This window comes from Coregonus lavaretus (genome assembly GCF_964263955.1).
Source record: "Coregonus lavaretus genome assembly, contig: HAP1_SCAFFOLD_1350, whole genome shotgun sequence".
Taxonomy (NCBI): domain Eukaryota; kingdom Metazoa; phylum Chordata; class Actinopteri; order Salmoniformes; family Salmonidae; genus Coregonus; species Coregonus lavaretus.
In genome coordinates this window covers 15,001-34,509 of record NW_028163565.1, presented here as the reverse complement: position 1 = coordinate 34,509, position 19,509 = coordinate 15,001, and the positions used below count along the sequence as shown (strand labels likewise).

General features: G+C 42.1%; 1 protein-coding gene across 1 annotated transcript in view; it reads right to left on the bottom strand.

Annotated features, from left to right (window-relative positions):
- The window catches only part of LOC311117990 (adhesion G protein-coupled receptor B3-like), a gene marked incomplete at its 5' end in the record, with an annotated part of 30,420 nt that overhangs the window by 5,766 nt on the left and 5,145 nt on the right, over positions 1-19,509 (bottom strand). Inside the window, 7 exons of the mRNA XM_084192872.1 lie at positions 7,223-7,262; positions 9,373-9,462; positions 9,970-10,083; positions 10,875-11,046; positions 13,142-13,240; positions 14,407-14,492; positions 18,272-18,338. Coding sequence (XP_084048998.1) covers positions 7,223-7,262; positions 9,373-9,462; positions 9,970-10,083; positions 10,875-11,046; positions 13,142-13,240; positions 14,407-14,492; positions 18,272-18,338 — 668 coding nt within the window. The remainder of the gene's footprint in view (positions 1-7,222; positions 7,263-9,372; positions 9,463-9,969; positions 10,084-10,874; positions 11,047-13,141; positions 13,241-14,406; positions 14,493-18,271; positions 18,339-19,509) is intronic.

Below are 19,509 nucleotides of genomic sequence, written 5' to 3'. Positions count from 1 at the left end.
CACCATACTGACAGACGGGGGAGATAGTGGAATGAATGTACCATACTGACAGACAGGGGAGATAGTGGAATGAATGCACCATACTGACAGACGGGGGAGATAGTGGAATGAATGCACCATACTGACAGACAGGGGAGATAGTGGAATGAATGCACCATACTGACAGACAGGGGAGATAGTGGAATGAATGCACCATACTGACAGACGGGGGAGATAGTGGAATGAATGCACCATACTGACAGACAGGGGAGATAGTGGAATGAATGTACCATACTGACAGACAGGGGAGATAGTGGAATGAATGCACCATACTGACAGACGGGGGAGATAGTGGAATGAATGCACCATACTGACAGACAGGGGAGATAGTGGAATGAATGCACCATACTGACAGACAGGGGAGATAGTGGAATGAATGCACCATACTGACAGACAGGGGAGATAGTGGAATGAATGCACCATACTGACAGACGGGGGAGATAGTGAAATGAATGCACCATACTGACAGACGGGGGAGATAGTGGAATGAATGCACCATACTGACAGACAGGGGAGATAGTGGAATGAATGCACCATACTGACAGACAGGGGAGATAGTGGAATGAATGCACCATACTGACAGACAAGGGAAATAGTGGAATGAATGCACCACACCGAGAACTAATGTCAGTCTGTTTTTAATGATCTGTTTATTTCTCATTTTATGCTTATTTTAAATAATTCCGATTTCAGACCATTGTTGCAGATTTCAGAACCTAATGTTGCATTTCCTTTTTCTGAATGTGTGTCAAAACAAATAATTGAAATTATAATGCCAGGACACTTGAAACAATGAACCAGATGTGTCTGGTATTACACTTTAATGACTATTTCCTCACACAGGTGGGATGAAATAGACAAAACTTGGCTACCGATCTCTTCAAACAGGACACAGGGACACTACTTCAAAGGAGCCAATATAGGGCATTAGATGTTCCTGACGTAACTAAGTACAGAGCTGACAAGCCGAGACAAGCCGACAAACCTCTGAGGAGGACTTTACCATCAAATAACAGCGGGTCAGGAGAACCTTTCCTCAAATCCGACCCGAAATCCCTGATACCTACGACACCTTTTTATCTTATTAAGGTTTGGTTCACCTTGGAAAACCCCCCCAAACCCCAGACACATAACCAGGAGAGGCTAGCTTTTAGTTCTAAAGCTGCCTTGTCAGAAGTCAGAAATACCCTTTTGGAGGAACAGAACAGCCTGTACTGCCGCGCTCTGTGCTTCTCTCCAGCGCTGCAGAGCTGATGGATGCGTCCCAAATGGTAGCATATACCCTACATAGTGCACTACTTTTGGCCCTGGTCCCTATGGGCCCTGGTCAACAGTAGAGCTATGAAGGTAATAGGGTGCCATTTGGGATGCAGGACAGAGGTGTTTTGGGGCCATTTTAATCTTCGCCTTCTGAATCCTCCACAGGGGAATTGCCTGTTCGAAAACCAACAGGCTGCAAGGAGACAACAAGGTCAGCAGTGTGTGTTTGTGTGTGTGTGTGTGTGTGTGTGTGTATGTGTCTGTGTGTGTCCAGCCCAGCCCAGCCCAGAGCAGAGCAGAGCAGCGCAGCACAGCCAGAAACAGAAAACCTAACAATTCCCTTTTTGTTTTCAGCCTGAATCACCACAGAGTGGAACAGGGAGATAAACAGTGGTGCAGAGAGAGAAAGGAAGGAGGGGGTGGAGGTGGTAGGGGGGTAGGGGTAGAGGGTGGTGGAGGGGGTCGAGTGGTAGGGAGGTAGGGGTAGTGATGGAGGTGGACGAGGGGAAGGGGGGGTAGGGGTAGAGGGTGGTGGAGGTGGTCGAGGGGTAGTGGGGTAGGGGTAGAGGGTGGTGGAGGTGGTCGAGGGGTAGGGGTAGAGAATGGTGGAGGTGATCGAGGGGTAGGGGGGTAGGGGTAGAGGGTGGTGGAGGTGGTCGAGGGGTAGGGGGGTAGGGGTAGAGGGTGGTGGAGGTGGTCGAGGGGTAGGGGGGTAGGGGTAGAGGGTGGTGGAGGTGGTCGAGGGGTAGGGGGTAGGGGGTAGGGGTAGAGGGTGGTGGAGGTGGTATGACTCCATGGCATGAGGGATGGGCAGGCAGGCGAGGGATTATTCCTGGTATATATTCTTGGCACAGCAAGTTATTATTGTTGGTATATTTCCTGGTATATATTCCTGGTGTTATTCCAGATAGTGTTCCTGATAGATAAAATAATTTGGATTTTACTTTAATCCTTAACACTAGATCTGCTAAAGCAGTCATTTTGACTGCTCATTATTCATAAAATGTTGCATTACTCTGCCATGTTTTAAGTCATGCCACTCTGTCCTTTACTTTTTTCTAATGAAGTCTATATCACACACTGTCCTTGTTACAATCTTAATATTAGAACCAGTTTTAAGAAGGCATGTCATTTTTTTGAATGGTTTTCCCCCCGTTGCCCCTCCTTCTCCCAACAGTAGGGCCTGCTTCACTCCAGTGCCCAGCTGATAATCACCCCGACAAACTGAACCTAAACTATAACAACAGATGAAATAAAAGTAAAGTATGATGGGGAGAATGTGGGAGAAAGGGGGAGAAAGGGGGAGAATGGGGGAGAGTGGGTGAATTGATGAGCAATGGCAAGCGAACAATGCATAATTATGTAATCACCAATGGTGAATGAAGAACAGGGTGGGACATTCTATTGTATTGATCCATTCTAATTATAGGTCTAATCTTGAAATGGTATTTACCCTATATCAGTTCACCCAAATCAAAGCAGTCGTATCAGTCTACTCTGGCCTACTGGGGGGTAGGCTTCACAGTGAGAGCGTGTGTAATTATATATGCTGAAAGGCTGAAAATATCTGGGAAAATATCCACATTGGGCAGCAGACGCCAGTGTGGGAGAATGTGGTGGTAAGGCTTGTTGAACCTTAGGTTGGTAAGGGGAGAAATGTCACAATGGACAATTTCTTCACTTCACTGTCATTGGTGAACAAGTTGCTTGCAAAGAAAACAAGTCTGGCCGGCACCATGAACAAAGTGAGAATGACAAGACAACTGGACACAATAAAGAGAAAACCGGAGACTATTGCACACTACAACCAGACAAAGGTACGTCAAAGTGTGTCAAGCAAGTGAAAAGGTACTAAAATTGTGTTAACTGTTAGGACAAGGAATAACAGCTAAATTAAATCCAACTGATGCCGTTGTGTGAAGATGCACAGAAGCAGGAGCTGACATGAATGGACAATTTTTGACTGCTGTCATATCTACACTTATATTCATTATATATAATGCCTTTATTGCTTTTGTGCCGAGTTTCACTATTTATAATGACGTTTAGGCTACTGATGTTTTCATCATTTGACTGCGTGTCTTTTGACCATGTGTCTTGGTGGTTGGGATATTTTTACCATGTTCCAACGTATCTGCTTTCTGTTTCACAGTTGTAACAAAGGCACTCCTCGAATAAAATGTATTAAACACTTTAAAAAATAATAATAACGACATGTAGCCCACAGTAACATAAACTAATGAAAATGCTACTGTGTTATTTCAAATAAAATACACAAATCGTATTCTAATGTCACCCAAGGCCTTCATAAACACAACCAAATGATTATTTTTGTGATAGCATATATTAAATATATTAATTACACTGTTAGAATGTTGCAGTCAGAATGACTGCTCTTTAGCTTGAAGGTGGGTCCACCGAGGACCAGCAGTTCTATTGTTAAGAGTCTATTGACGCACCGCTCTAGCCGACGCTTGGCATTGTGCATGGTGATCTTAGGCTGCTCGGCCATGGAAACCCATGGAGCTCATGAAGCTCCAGATGAACAGTTCTTCTGCTGACATTGTTTCCAGAGGCAGTTTGGAACTCGGTAGTGAGTGTTGCAACCGAGGACAGAATATTTTTTATGCGCTGCACACTTCAGCACTCGGCGGTCCCGTTCTGTGAGCTTGTGTGGCCTACCACTTCGCGTCTGAGCCATTGTTGCTCCTAGACGTTTCCACTTCACAATAACAGCACTTACAGTTGACCGGGGCAGCTCTAGCAGGGCAGAAATTTTACGAACTGACTTGTTGGAAAGGTGGCATCCTATGACGGTGCCACGTTGAAAGTCACTTAGCTCTTCAGTAAGGCCATTCTACTGCCAATGTTGTCTATGGAGATTGCATGGCTGTTTGCTCGATTTTATACACCTGTCAGCAACTGGTGTGGCTGAACTAGCCGAATCCACTAATTTGAAGGGGTGTCCAAATACTTTTGTATATATAGTGTATCTCCTAGATATAGGACAGACACTTCAAAACCGTATTCCTTATGATTTATTTAGTCTTTTTTGCCATTTATGAATGTGTTATTCAATGCGTTTCTATGGGCTATAGTAGTAAAGGCCAAATTCAATATTTTATCAAATCATTTTTGTATATATATATTTGTTTAACCCTAAAGGAGTCCTTAAATTCCAAATCAAATAGCTAAATGATCCATGGTATGACCATCTTAAAACAATTCCATATGTTCCCCCCAACAGCTTAGACTTTTACAGTTAATAAGTGTTAATAATGCTCTATGTAGCTAATCATTTCATGTTTAAAATATTATATATGTAACGTATGCTTCATAATATACCGTTAATCTAGCCTCATTCATAAACGTACTTTTCGTCTTTTATACAGCATGTGTGTCTGCATGGAACAACGGCAGGGTATTACGTAGCAAAACCTATGCAGCTGCTACAATGTCTGTGACGGCTAGTATTGTCGTGTTCATTCACCGTCAGTAAAATCACTTATAACCCACTGCAATCATTTGCATGACTCCTTCACACAACAAACACATCCCCCTATCAATACCCTGTAACAACAACATGCTAAGACCACTTGCCCAAGCCTGGTAGCTGACAACCGCTGTGTTCGCTTCGATTGACCGAAAACCCCACCTTCCTATAGTAACTCGTACTTACTGTGTTGACTAGAAACGTAATGCATTTCTAGTGTGTCTGCAGTAGGTCTGCAGGCTGGCAGCTCAGTCTAGGACTAGGTCTACTGCAATGAATTATTTATGAACTAGACGTGGGCTTCTACAGTACCAAGTTTCACGCATTTATATAAAAAGGTTGTCACAGTGTGTGGCAGCGTGAAAGGAGCCCAAATTGCAAATCATTAAGTTCAGTTTAGCTCAGTTTACCTTGTAAAAAGTTTTCAATAAGAGGGCGGAATCGCAATAAACCAGCCTAGACTTTTACATCAAAAGACAGAACACTCTAGGCCTAGGGTGTCCACCCACTCGGCCCAGAGTGGGAGAAAACGCGCTTTGGAGATGACATTTCACTTCCTTATGTTATAAAATACATTTTACCTAGACAAATATGATTTTTCTTGTTTTGAATCATTCAGTGGGGTCTTTCTCTAACATATCATTAATATTATATCCAAAAAGTCGGATTTAATAACCTAATACATCCGATAATAAGCACCGAGCTCTGTTGACAGAGCGGTGCAGCTTTCTCGATGAAACCTTTGAGGATTTTTATATTTTGTGGTCGTCGTCTTCCAAGTTGTTTCCGCCGGTCGCAAATAGCTGAGTTAACACGACACGAGCTGAATTACATGTAAAAAACATTGAAAATAAAAAACGTGCGGTTCACTCAGTGCTCCACTGACATTTCCCAGAGATATGCTTGTTTTTGTGAGAAGTCTTCGAAAAAGAACAGTAACTTCACATTAATATGAACAGCGTATAGTAAAATATGAAAATACTACATGTCATGTCTCAAAATCGATATTTATCTTACCTCTATATTGTTTTATGTCCTCCGGATTTTAGAAGAAAGATGACAAATTCAATGGTGAGCCTGTCTGTAGAGTTCAATGGTAAGCCTGTCTGTAGAGTTCAATGGTAAGCCTGTCTGTAGAGTTCAACGGTAAGCCTGTCTGTAGAGTTCAATGGTAAGCCTGTCTGTAGAGTTCAATGGTAAGCCTGTCTGTAGAGTTCAATGGTAAGCCTGTCTGTAGAGTTCAACGGTAAGCCTGTCTGTAGAGTTCAATGGTAAGCCTGTCTGTAGAGTTCAACGGTAAGCCTGTCTGTAGAGTTCAACGGTAAGCCTGTCTGTAGAGTTCAACGGTAAGCCTGTCTGTAGAGTTAAATGGTAAGCCTGTCTGTAGAGTTCAATGGTGAGCCTGTCTGTAGAGTTCAATGGTAAGCCTGTCTGTAGAGTTCAACGGTAAGCCTGTCTGTAGAGTTCAATGGTAAGCCTGTCTGTAGAGTTCAACGGTAAGCCTGTCTGTAGAGTTCAATGGTAAGCCTGTCTGTAGAGTTCAACGGTAAGCCTGTCTGTAGAGTTCAATGGTAAGCCTGTCTGTAGAGTTCAACGGTAAGCCTGTCTGGGAGCCTTAATTCTCTCACAGCATCCAGCCTAGCTGACTCCATGATATTCTCCTGATTTATGACCATTGATTTTGTCACCCTAATTCTGACCATCCTACAAGGGTAAAAACTCCAATACATTTTGAACAGATTATGATAGAGACATTAACATATTATTTTACCCATTGGTCAAAATATGTGTTTTTGATTGGATACTCTTAAAAACACAACGTTTACATGAAAAGACAGCGTACCGTTAAAAAACGCAATACTTTCAACATGAGTCATCAACAAAACCAACGAAACCAGGGCTACAGTACAACGCTTTCCCATCGTCCATTTTGTTAATGAACAACAGGCACAAAGGAAACGATAAGCGCTGTCATTATTATTCAGATTCACGACTCTCCCACTCTATCTTACCCTTCCTTTTGATTCCAAGCAATGCGTTTCATCCCACACAGAAAGCTAGCCGGCTTTCTGACACCTAACAAATTCTCTTCTTTCACTAAAGCCTCCTCTTCTCACTCCTCTGTTGCGTCCCAAATGGCACCCCTATTCCCTTTATAGTGCACTACCTTTGACCAGGGTCCATAGGGCTTTGGTTAAAAGTAGTGCATTGTATAGGGAATAGTGTGCCATTTGGGATGCATCCCTCTTCGCAAATCAAATGGGTCTGTTTTGATCATTAAGCCAGCAGGCGTCCAATGTGGATAGTGGGCTGTTACACAACCTGGGATGTTATTTTATACTGTGTCTAACTCCTTTTTAGGGCTTTCATTTCAATAGGCAAAGTAATCAGGAGCTCATTAATTTAATATGACACCATCTGGTTGTTTACCTGATCGACAGGCGATGTCCACGTCTTTCTCAAAGTCCGTCTGTTGGGGGAGAAAATACAAAAGTGGTGAAAATACGGTCAGACAGATTTACATTTCAGCTTTGACACAACAGAATATGTCATATAATGTGACGCTGCCACAGATGTGAAGTGACAGGCACATACACATGCACATGTCTGGTTTAAAGTTTTAAAAACCTAGCAAAGTTAAACCTTTATGTGTATTTTCCTTTTCATGCTGTTATGTTATGAATCTGCCAGTTCTGACTGTTATGTTATGAATCTGCCAGTTCTGACTGTTATGTTATGAATCTGCCAGTTCTGACTGTTATGTTATGAATCTGCCAGTTCTGACTGCTATGTTATGAATCTGCCAGTTCTGACTGTTATATTATGAATTTGCCAGTTCTGACTGTTATATTATGAATCTGCCAGTTCTGACTGCATTATTTGCACTGGCAAAGCTAAGATGGCTGCCATTGTCATTTTGGTAGACTATCCCTTTAACGGGGCATGTCCCTTTAAGAAAAAAGTAGCTGTTTGGGGAAATGTTTGGCTTGTACCTGGCTGAGGTTCTATTTGTGTGGAAAACTTTTTAAGCACAGGAGGCTGCTGAGGGGAGTACAGCTCATAATAATGGCTGGAATGGAGTAGATGGAATGGCATCAAACACATGGAAACCATGTGTTTGATGTGTTGGATACCAATCCATTAACTCCCGTTCCATCCATTACTATGAGCCCGTCCTCCCCAATTAAGGTGCCACCGGCCCCCTGTGCTTTTAAGCAACTTAGATTTAACCACTCCAGGGAATTATTTTTGTTTATTATTGTTGATTTTTACTCCTACTTGGAGGATGAAATTGAGCTGTTGTGAGAAAATCTCCCCCAGGCCGGATTTCCCTCTCCCTCAACCATCCGGTGAGATCTATCCCGGTGATTGTATTTTTATTTGAATTAATTGTATTTTTGCATTTTGAAGGGGGATTGCTCATTTTTACTTTTTGATTGACTTTGGGACTATTTTCTGTTAGGATTCTATTTGGGATTTTTTCTTCCTGAACTTTATTTTGGGTCTATTTGAATTGGTTTTGTGAAATGATACACATTCTATGACAATATGCTGATGTTTCTCACTGTATTCATTTAGTCTGTCTTGTTTTAGTCACCTTCATATATATATATATATATATTATTTATTTGAACTTTAATATTGTAGCATGGTTTGAGATCGAAGTTGATTGTTACAATATGATATCATAAATGAAACCTAGAGCAACTCCAGCTACATGCATTGTTGAGATTAAGTCAATAGAAAAATATTTTGCCTATCCTTTGATATCTGATTAAACATGTCATCATTATATAGGAGTAGTTTCATTGCATCTATCTATTGCCTTTCCCTGTTTGGGTCAGTTACCGTCAAGTTAAAGGTCCTATTCTTCACTGCTCCATTCCTAACAATATAGCAATACGCATGTAAAAGGGATTTTATAGCACTAAAACAGCAGTCGGGAAGCAATCACTGTTTGTTCTCTGCAAATTATACTATTGAACCGGGGGCACCCCGACAGCCAACACACCATTCTACAACGGTGGAAATTTAATTCAATCTGAGTAGGAGGATATTAGGATATTAGAATGCAAACGATGGGAAGATCAGACGATAGATATGATGAGCGAAGGCCGTTGGCAGTTGGCGTTCTGCTGGATCAAGAGATTTGGTGTGGCGTTACAAAGGTCATTCAAAGTACTGGTGCTTTATTATGTGTGTTGGGGGGGGGGGGGGGGGGGGGGGGCTGGAGAGGGGGCTCTGTAAATGAAAAAGACGCTTGACGAAAGTGACAAATAAGTTCAATCAAACTGAAACCAGGAAGTAGGAAAACGGAAAATGGATCTCATTTATTAATGTGTGTGTGCATGTGCGTGCGTGTGTGTGTAATGTATTACAGGGGCCAGGGCCACATGCGGCTGTACACTGTGTGTAACTACAGTTGAACTAAAGCAGCTATTTGTAAAACGATGGGTAACAATGCCTCATCCAGCCGAACCAGCAGAATTGGAATTTCAGTTTACTTCCTTAATTGGCTGAAATGGAATGGACCCCAACCCTGCTATGAAGGCTTGTCTTGAGGGTATATAATACTATACCCTTTTCACACTGAGCTGAGCCAAGGCGATCCCTGCCGAGCCGTACTGCACTGGCCTGGTTACGCATCCACCACAGTTGCTGGAAACATACTGGAAAGGACAATGTGAAAAGAATGTATCCTAGCCAGAGCCAGCACAGTACGGTTCAGTTCAGTCCTATAGTGTGAATCAGCTGTTAGGGGCAAATCCTAACCTCCACTTAAGTGGAATTTTCACTTGGTGTATGTCCCAAATGGCACCCTATTACCTGGTCAAAAGTAGTGCACTATATAGGGAATAGGGTGCAATTTCAGACGTAGTCTCATTGACATCAATTAAAAATGTTACTCGTGAAAATGTGGATTTGCTCCTTTGTCTCAAATATAAAGGCAGGTATAGGCTTTGGTTGAGCGCAGAGGAGGCTGGTGAGGGGAGGACAGCTCATAATAATGGATGGAATGAAGTGAATGGAATGGTATCAAACACATGGAAACCAGGTGTTTGATGTGTTTGAGACCATTCCATTTATTCCGTTCCATCCATTACCACGAGCCCGTCCTCCCCATTGAAAATGCCACCAGACACCACTAGGTTGAGGGTTATACTGGTGCTACTTACCATAATCTGAGCATGACCGTTGGGGAAAGTTCCAGTGTTGTCAGCATTGAGGGGGTCTTGACAGTTTCTGGGGTCCTGACAGTTTCTGAGACGACATCTGAAAGCATCTTGGACCTGGGGAAAGTGAGGCACCATAGAAGTAGTATTATTATTATTATAAGTAGTATTAGAGCACATTAGTATAATATGATATATAATGTGTATTTTAGTTTCTGACATGCTATGGCCATGACTCTAGAGAGTAAAGAAAAAACCATGCTCTATTGTTCCTGCTGTAACCTTGACCTTGCTCACAGTAATTACAGCTACTTTCCAAAGGGGAGGGGCAAATTAACAGGAAAGTGATCTGGAGTTAATCTGGTCCAGATCACTAATCTCCTAATAATCTCCTAATAAATACTGTAGTTAGGGCCAAACGGGAAACAGGAAGTGTGAGTGTGTGTGGGGCAACACGAGATAAGAGGGATTAAACATGTATAAGGGTCAACAAAACATAGTGACACAGGGTGTGACCTGGGGCATGTTCATTTGGCACCGAACGTAAAATAGATCAAATGGGGAGGTTCTATCTGAATTGGTCTAATAAGAAACCTTAATTTTTATATCCTGTTGGAAAGTATTTTTGAAAATCATTTTTCTATGGTGTGCACTATGAACAGAATCCTACTAAAAGAGTATCCCCTTCTCCCTAACCCATACCTCCCTCTCCCTCCTTCCCTCCCCCTCTCCTTCCCTCACTTCCCCAATACCTCCTCCTCTCCCTCCTCTCCCTCCTATCTACCTCCTCCATCCCCTCCCCTCTCTCTCCCCCCTCTCCCTCCCCTCTCCCTCCCCTCTCCCTCCCCTCCTCTCTCCCCTCCTCTCTCCCTCCCCTCCTCTCTCCCTCCTCTCTCCCTCTTCCTTACCTCTTTCCTCAGGATACAGTGCACCATGACGATGACGAAGCCCTGCAACGAGTCGAAGACAGAGAAGAGGATCTGAAATAGGATGGAGCGCTTGTCTGTCATGGCCAGCACTGCAGACATCCAGGTCAGAGCCAGCAGAGGCAGAACCACACAGGAACTCCACAGAGAGGCCCTGAGGGAGGGAGGGAGAGGCGGGAGAGGGAGGGAGGGAGGGAGGGGGAGGGAGAGGGAGGGAGGGAGACAGGGGATAGAGGGTAAGGTAAGTGTCTGCATTACCACCTGACACACATCAGATCATAGAAGACATTACTGCCTGGCCAGACTACTACAGCGGTCTCTCTTGTTGATAGAAGACATTACTGCCTGGCCAGACTAATGATTCACATTGCCAGCAACTCAGTCTAGGAAGACATACAGAAGCACCAGAAACACCATCTACTGTTTATGAACACATACTCTGTTACCAGCTAGTGTTCTGTTGTCTCTCTGACATACAAGACATTACTGTCTGACTGCCCAGTACTCTACTATAGGTCTAACATTACTGTCTGACTGCCCAGTACTCTACTATAGGTCTAACATTACTGTCTGACTGCCCAGTACTCTACTATAGGTCTAACATTACTGTCTGACTGCCCAGTACTCTACTATGGGTCTAACATTACTGTCTGACTGCCCAGTACTCTACTATAGGTCTAACATTACTGTCTGACTGCCCAGTACTCTACTATAGGTCTAACATTACTGTCTGACTGCCCAGTACTCTACTATAGGTCTAACATTACTGTCTGACTGCCCAGTACTCTACTATAGGTCTAACATTACTGTCTGACTGCCCAGTACTCTACTATAGGTCTAACATTACTGTCTGACTGCCCAGTACTCTACTATAGGTCTAACATTACTGTCTGACTGCCCAGTACTCTACTATAGGTCTAACATTACTGTCTGACTGCCCAGTACTCTACTATAGGTCTAACATTACTGTCTGACTGCCCAGTACTCTACTATAGGTCTAACATTACTGTCTGACTGCCCATTACTCTACTATAGGTCTAACATTACTGTCTGACTGCCCAGTACTCTACTATAGGTCTAACATTACTGTCTGACTGCCCAGTACTCTACTATAGGTCTAACATTACTGTCTGACTGCCCAGTACTCTACTATAGGTCTAACATTACTGTCTGACTGCCCAGTACTCTACTATAGGTCTAACATTACTGTCTGACTGCCCATTACTCTACTATAGGTCTAACATTACTGTCTGACTGCCCAGTACTCTACTATAGGTCTAACATTACTGTCTAACTGCCCAGTACTCTACTATAGGTCTAACATTACTGTCTGACTGCCCAGTACTCTACTATAGGTCTAACATTACTGTCTGACTGCCCATTACTCTACTATAGGTCTAACATTACTGTCTGACTACCCAGTACTCTACTATAGGTCTAACATTACTGTCTGACTGCCCAGTACTCTACTATAGGTCTAACATTACTGTCTGACTGCCCAGTACTCTACTATAGGTCTAACATTACTGTCTGACTGCCCAGTACTCTACTATAGGTCTAACATTACTGTCTGACTGCCCAGTACTCTACTATGGGTCTAACATTACTGTCTGACTGCCCATTACTCTACTATAGGTCTAACATTACTGTCTGACTGCCCATTACTCTACTATAGGTCTAACATTACTGTCTGACTGCCCAGTACTCTACTATAGGTCTAACATTACTGTCTGACTGCCCAGTACTCTACTATAGGTCTAACATTACTGTCTGACTGCCCAGTACTCTACTATAGGTCTAACATTACTGTCTGACTGCCCAGTACTCTACTATAGGTCTAACATTACTGTCTGACTGCCCAGTACTCTACTATAGGTCTAACATTACTGTCTGACTGCCCAGTACTCTACTATAGGTCTAACATTACTGTCTGACTGCCCAGTACTCTACTATAGGTCTAACATTACTGTCTGACTGCCCAGTACTCTACTATAGGTCTAACAAGGTCTTTCTCCAGACCATCAGACCATAGCAGTCTCAGTTGAGGAAGGAATACAGCTACATCTATGCAAGGACACATATGCTGCCCTGTTTATTCTCTGTAGCGCTACCAAGGTCTTGGTCCAGACACACAGACCATCAGACGAGTCATACACACACACACACACACACACACACACACACACACACACAGCTAATCGTATTAATTCCCCCTGCCAGGCATCGATGTACTGTAAGACAGCACTTACATGGCATTGCTGGCTGTAGTTGCAGAGAGAGCAGTTGTGGACACCACACCACATTTGGCACATTTCAGAGTTAACCCTGTATGGGGCTCGTTCATCGGTCTGTGGGACAACAAACAATAAGAAAACAACAGGAAATAGTGTTAGTGAAGAAGCAGCGCTAGGACTAGCATAGCATTCCAACTGTTCTATCATACAAGATGTGGACACTAGTGATGATAGTAGTGAAGAAGCAGCACTACACCATCCCAACGTTCTCTATCATGTTAGTAGTAACCAGGGCCAATTTGTCAGTGTTTTTAAGGAAAAACAGTAGCACCCACAACTTTTCATATAGTATTAGCCAGACAGACGTGTGTTAGCGTGGGTGTTGTAGAGGGCTTTAGGATTAACACGCATCAAGAGGACGACATAACATAACGTTTGTGAAAAAAAAAACATCACTAGGAATGGAATCCCAACTTTCTCTATCACCCAAGTAGTAGTCAGGCAGGGCCAAAGGGTTTTAACAACGCATTACAAGATGACATAAGGCTGGTCTATGGACTGTCTGTGGACAGTTGGCACATTCTAGTGGGCTACAGGCATGTTGTTAGACCAAGTATAAACCAGTCTTTACGTGGTGCTTTTTTAGAGGGATTCTGGTGTACCAACCAACAAGAAGACAACAGAAAAGAACACATTCCAACTCTCTGTATCATGTTAGTAGTAGTCAGGGCCAATCTGGGGATGTGTGTGGGCGGTGGGCGTTTTAAAGGATTTTCATCATGGACTGATTCTGCCACGTCTACACACACACACACACACACACACACACACACACACACACACACGCACGCACACACACACACGCACACACACACACGTCGTCTCCCCCAGAGAGATGTGACCTCTTTATGTTGATGTTCTCCCATCAGCCAGAGTAAAGAACGAGGTCTTATCTCCATGTGGAAAATGAAGACATCCAGAAGGTGTGGGTGAATGTGTAGTGAGGAGGAGTCAGACTATTATGTCAACTAAAGGACTAGAGAAGTAGGCCGCTGCAGATCTTAAGAGAGCCACACAGTCAACACTCCAGCCAACCTGGAGGTAAACAACAAGCACTTCAATGTCCATAGACGTAAGTATAACCAGTTACTGTCTGTCTTTGTCGTGTATCACAATGTATTTTGTAAGTAGGTGGTTTCTTACCCAGCTGCTTCAGACATACTACAGGTCATAGAAATATAATAAAATCGAGCTTCTCTTTGCTGTAGGTGGTTTCTTACCCAGCTCGATGCTTCGGCTTCTTCTCCAGAATCCCGTCTCTGGAGACCAGCTTGTTGAACACCAGGATGCCAATCACCATGTTGACCTGTTTATAGAGAAGGAATACCTTTATGTATCTATTACAGTTTTTTTCAATTGCTTAAGCACAATTTTGAAAACAGGGCCCGGTTTTTCAAACCCCTTCACACAATTAGCACAACACTACACCAAAGTAGCACAACACCTCAGATCATTTGCAAAATTGAACACTTTTGTCAAAAATATACAATGTCTTATAAAAACCTTATTTTGTTGTCATAACATAAACCCAACCATAATAAGCCATTTAGCAGACGCTTTTATCCAAAGCGACTTACAGTCATGCGTGCATACATTTTCTGTGTATGGGTGGTCCCGGGGATCGAACCCACTACCCTGGCGTTACAAGCGCCGTGCTCAACCAGTTGAGCTACAGAGAACCACAACCATCATATGGTCTGATTCTGTTTGAATCAGTTAAACACTCCTGTGCTCAACCTAAAACACTTTCAGCATTTCCACAAAGAAAGTGTCAAAATAAATTCACCAACACCACATTACACCAATTGTGCAGACTAATGAAAATATGTATTTATTTTCATGTACTCAAGTCAGTCAATACTGAACATTTCAACAAAACGTTCATAACAAAACATTTTCCAGTTTTCATACAGTATTTCTGAACGTACCATAAGCTTACAATAATACTGTAACATAAATTACATATCCAGTTCAGTACCGAATAACAAAGAAAAATAACCTAAACATCTCTCCGCCTAGCTGGATCTGGCCACAGGGCCTCGTCAACATCACAGGCTATATTTTCATTTGCAAGGCAACGTGGGAAGAATCTTTTGGAGTGACGAATCCACTCTTGTATGGATGCTGCTTCAATTTGATCACATGCTTCCACTATAGCTTGAATGAGGGCCATCTGGACATAGGGCCGGAGATCATAAACCTTCCACCGCCATGCTGAGAAGAACTCCTCGATTGCATTATTGGCCAAAACAAGGTTTATGATGTCTCTCGCTTGCTCCTGTGTAAATATGGGACCCCTCCCTCCTTGGTGTTCTCGACGTTCAATCCTATGTTGGCCAAACAAAATACATGTAGCTTACTGTAAAATGATACAGGAATAGATACCAAACTGTTGATATAGTACATGCAGTAAGCTATGGATTTTCTGTTGACAGAAGATACGTTTCTCACCTGTGCTCTTGACGAAATGTCTGAACTATTGATGCCACCGTGTACCTGCTTAGGTTAGGCTGTACTCTCAGTCCAGCCTCCCTCAGTGTTAGTCCGTGGTTTATTACATGGTCCACAATTGTAGCACGAATTTCATTACACAGATTTGGTTGTCTTCTTCTTTGTGCATGTCCTACCCCTCCTCCAGGTCTTCCTCTTCCTCTTCCTCTTCCTCTTCCTCTCCCTCTCCCTCTTCCTCTTCCTCTGACACCGTCCATTTTTTTAAAAGACAGGTGAACTTACCTGTTGCCTTTTTATAGTGCTTAAACCTGATTGGTGTGTCTACAATTAAGCTCCAGTGTGTGTGCACACCTGGTGGCTGTGTTTAACTAATTGGTTCATGGGTGTGTTCATTTGAAAGCCTTTGCTTTGAAATTGCAAGGAAATGACATCATGATACATTTCTGTGTCAAATGCATACAAGTGTGTTTAGTGTTTTGCAAATCACTGTGTGTAATGTTTTGCAAAAAGTGTGAAGCTGACAATGTGCTTACAGTTGTGCAAATCTAGGCCGGTGTTTTGCTCCTTGAGTGTAAGGTTTTGCTAATTGTGGGAAAGTTTTAATTTTAGTGTGTAAGCAATTGAAAAAAACTGTAATATACCTGAGGGAAACCTGAATATATCTAGTCATATACCTGAGGGAAACCTGAATATATCTAGTCATATACCTGAGGGAAACCTGAATATATCTAGTCATATACCTGAGGGAAACCTGAATATATCTAGTCATATACCTGAGGGAAACCTGAATATATCTGGTCATATTGGGCGGCAGGTAGCCTAGCAGTTAAGAGCGTTAGGCTAGTAACTGAAAGGTCGCTGTTTTGAATCCCAGAGATGACTGAAAATATCTAACTAGTTAGTTACACTCTCTCATGTTCACCTGTTTATAGAGAAAATAGGTGTAACTGGTGGGAATCAAACCTGGCTCTCACCAACCCAACTCCATTAGACTAAGAGGACACTGTCAAGGTCCGAAGGGTGACATTTACATTTTCATTGAGGGGAAACAAGGCAGGTTTGGGGTCAATTCCATTTCAATACAGGAAGTAAACTGAAATTTGGATTCCAACTCCAATTTTTCTAATGAAATGGACCCCAGCCCTGTAATAAGGTGAGGGAACAATGTCATATCTAAAGACACTTGTGTACTTCAGGACAGTTAGCTGCATCAGTATCTCAATAAGATGTTTTTATCCTTGTGAAATACAAAAGGTGATTGACATCATTAGTGTACCGTAGACATGATTTATTTCCTCCATTCTTCCTCTCCTCTATTTCCAGTCCCTGCTGCTGCTGTTTCTGTGTTGTCATGTGACCTCTAGGGTTGCATGGCTTACTCATGGCGTTGACATTTACTAACTCGACAGACCTGACCTCTATGCTCCCCTCAAGCCAACATAAGAGCCTTCAGGGAGGCTTTGTCTGTCTGACAGCAGATTCTGTTATTTTCTAAAGCAAAGGCACCTCCTTAGACAAACAGTAACTCCAGCACTGTACCAACAGTATTGTAATAATTGCCCCTTGTGGGATATATCAAGTATTCTGAATTTAATTTAATCAGTGCTTACTGCTTTGATTAAAAAACTGCAAGATTTTGGAAGGAGGCTACAGTCTTAGAAAAAAAGGTTCCAAAAGAGAAAAAAAGGGTTCATAAAGGGTTCTTCAGCTAGCCCCATAGGAGAACCCTTTTGGGTTCCAGGTAGAACCCTTTTGAGTTCAATGTAGAACCTTCTGCGGAAAGTTTTTTTTCAATGGAACCCAAAAGGGTTCTTCATAGGGTTATCCTATGGGGACAGTCGAAGAACCCTTTTGGGTTACAGATAGCACCTTGTTTTTCTAAGAGTGTAGACAGTGATTGTAATAATTACTAAGAATTGACGTTTCTTTCAGCAAATAGTCACAGTTGTACTAAATGGATGAATAACCAACAATGCAATGAATGAGTAGCCTATGTTAGTGTCTATGTTTTATATTTGATAGTATGCATGCTCATCTCGCCTGCAAACCAATATTCTGTATGGGATAATTAAGACATCTTGAACCTTGAATAGTACTTAACCTAAACATACAGTGATACTGCAAGCCTTCTCCCTTTTAATGAGTAGATAAGCACTGTAATACTATAACACATACTTTAATCAGTAGTACTGTAATACTATAATATGTACTTTAATCAGCAGTACTGTAATACTGTAATATGTATTTTAATCAGCAGTACTGTAAAACTATAATACATACTTTAATCAGCAGTACTGTAATAGTATAATATGTACTTTAATCAGGGGTACTGTAATACTATAATATGTATTTTAATCAGCAGTACTGTAATACTATAATATGTGCTTTAACCAGCAGTACTGTAATAGTATAATATGTACTTTAATCAGCAGTATTGTAATACTATAATATGTACGTTAATCAGCAGTACTGTAATACTATATAATATGTACTTTAATCAGCAGTACTGTAATACTATAATATGTACTTTAATCAGCAGTACTGTAATACTATATAATATGTACTTTAAACAGCAGTACTGTAATACTATAATATGTACTTTAATCAGCAATACTGTAATACTATAATACATACCAGAACCACTGCTGCTGCCGGTCCAACAAAGGCATACAGGAGACCACCTTCTAGAGATAGCCAGCAGCTGTAGAGAGAGGAGAGGAGGAGAGGAGAGGAGAGGAGGAGTAGAGAGAAGAGAGGAGAGAGAGGAGAGGAGAGGAGAGGAGAGGAGAGGAGAGGAGAGGAGAGGAGAGGAGAGGAGAGGAGAGGAGAGGAGAGGAGAGGAGAGGAGAGGAGAGGAGAGGAGAGGAGAGGAGAGGAGAGGAGAAGAGGAGATATCAGCTAGCGAACCAACTCCCACAAAGAAATTAACACCCAGAATCACATCAAATGAATGGTGCACAGCTGCATACAGTTGTATTATCCTCCAGTGTGAATGGAGTACTAGCTAGCATATGCTGTGGTTCTACTTCAGAAAGTTTTACTGGAGAATAAAATGCTAAAGAGAGTTTTAAAACATTGTTTATGTACTAGTATTCAGCTGGGACACAACTTAGGAGCAAATGGGGTATTGTCAGAATCTTTTAAAATGCCCTCTGGGATTGTCTTGGGGGTTTTGTCAGGTTTGTAGGGTTCACCCTAGTCTGGGTTAGGAAACCCACTTGTTTCTGCTCAGGCTGTGCAGAGAAGAGACTTAATATAAGTTAAAGATTTGGTTGGCTGTCGCCTTGCAGGACTGCTCATAAGAGACTAGGTATGCTTTTTCCAACTGGATTTAGTTCACACCAACATTTGAAGGGGACACAGCATGATAATAGGGGTTCTGAAGGTTTTACTGAGGGGTTTGAAGAAGATGAAGAGTTTATTTCCAAAACGCTACAGTATATCCACGTGTGTTTTTTCATCAGAAATGATTGCTTATGGGTACCTTCATGTGTGTGTAAAATATTACTGTTCTCAGATTTTTTATTTATATATTTTAGATGTGAATCAAAATGTAATTATTTTGCAAAACGCTATATATTCATTGTTTAGCTGGAATGGAATGTTGGTATCCTGTATATTTGACTGTGATATGTGGTTGTCTCACCTAGCTATCTTAAGATGAAGGCACTACCTGTAAGTCGCTCTGGATAAGAGCATCTGAAATGACTAAAATATAAAATGTAAATGTTTTACATATAGATCTCATATTACTGTATATCTATATATACAGTACCAGTCAAAAGTTTGGACACATCTACTCATTCAAGGGTTTTTCTTTATTTTTACTATTTTCTACATTGTAGAATAATAGTGAAGACATCAAAACTATG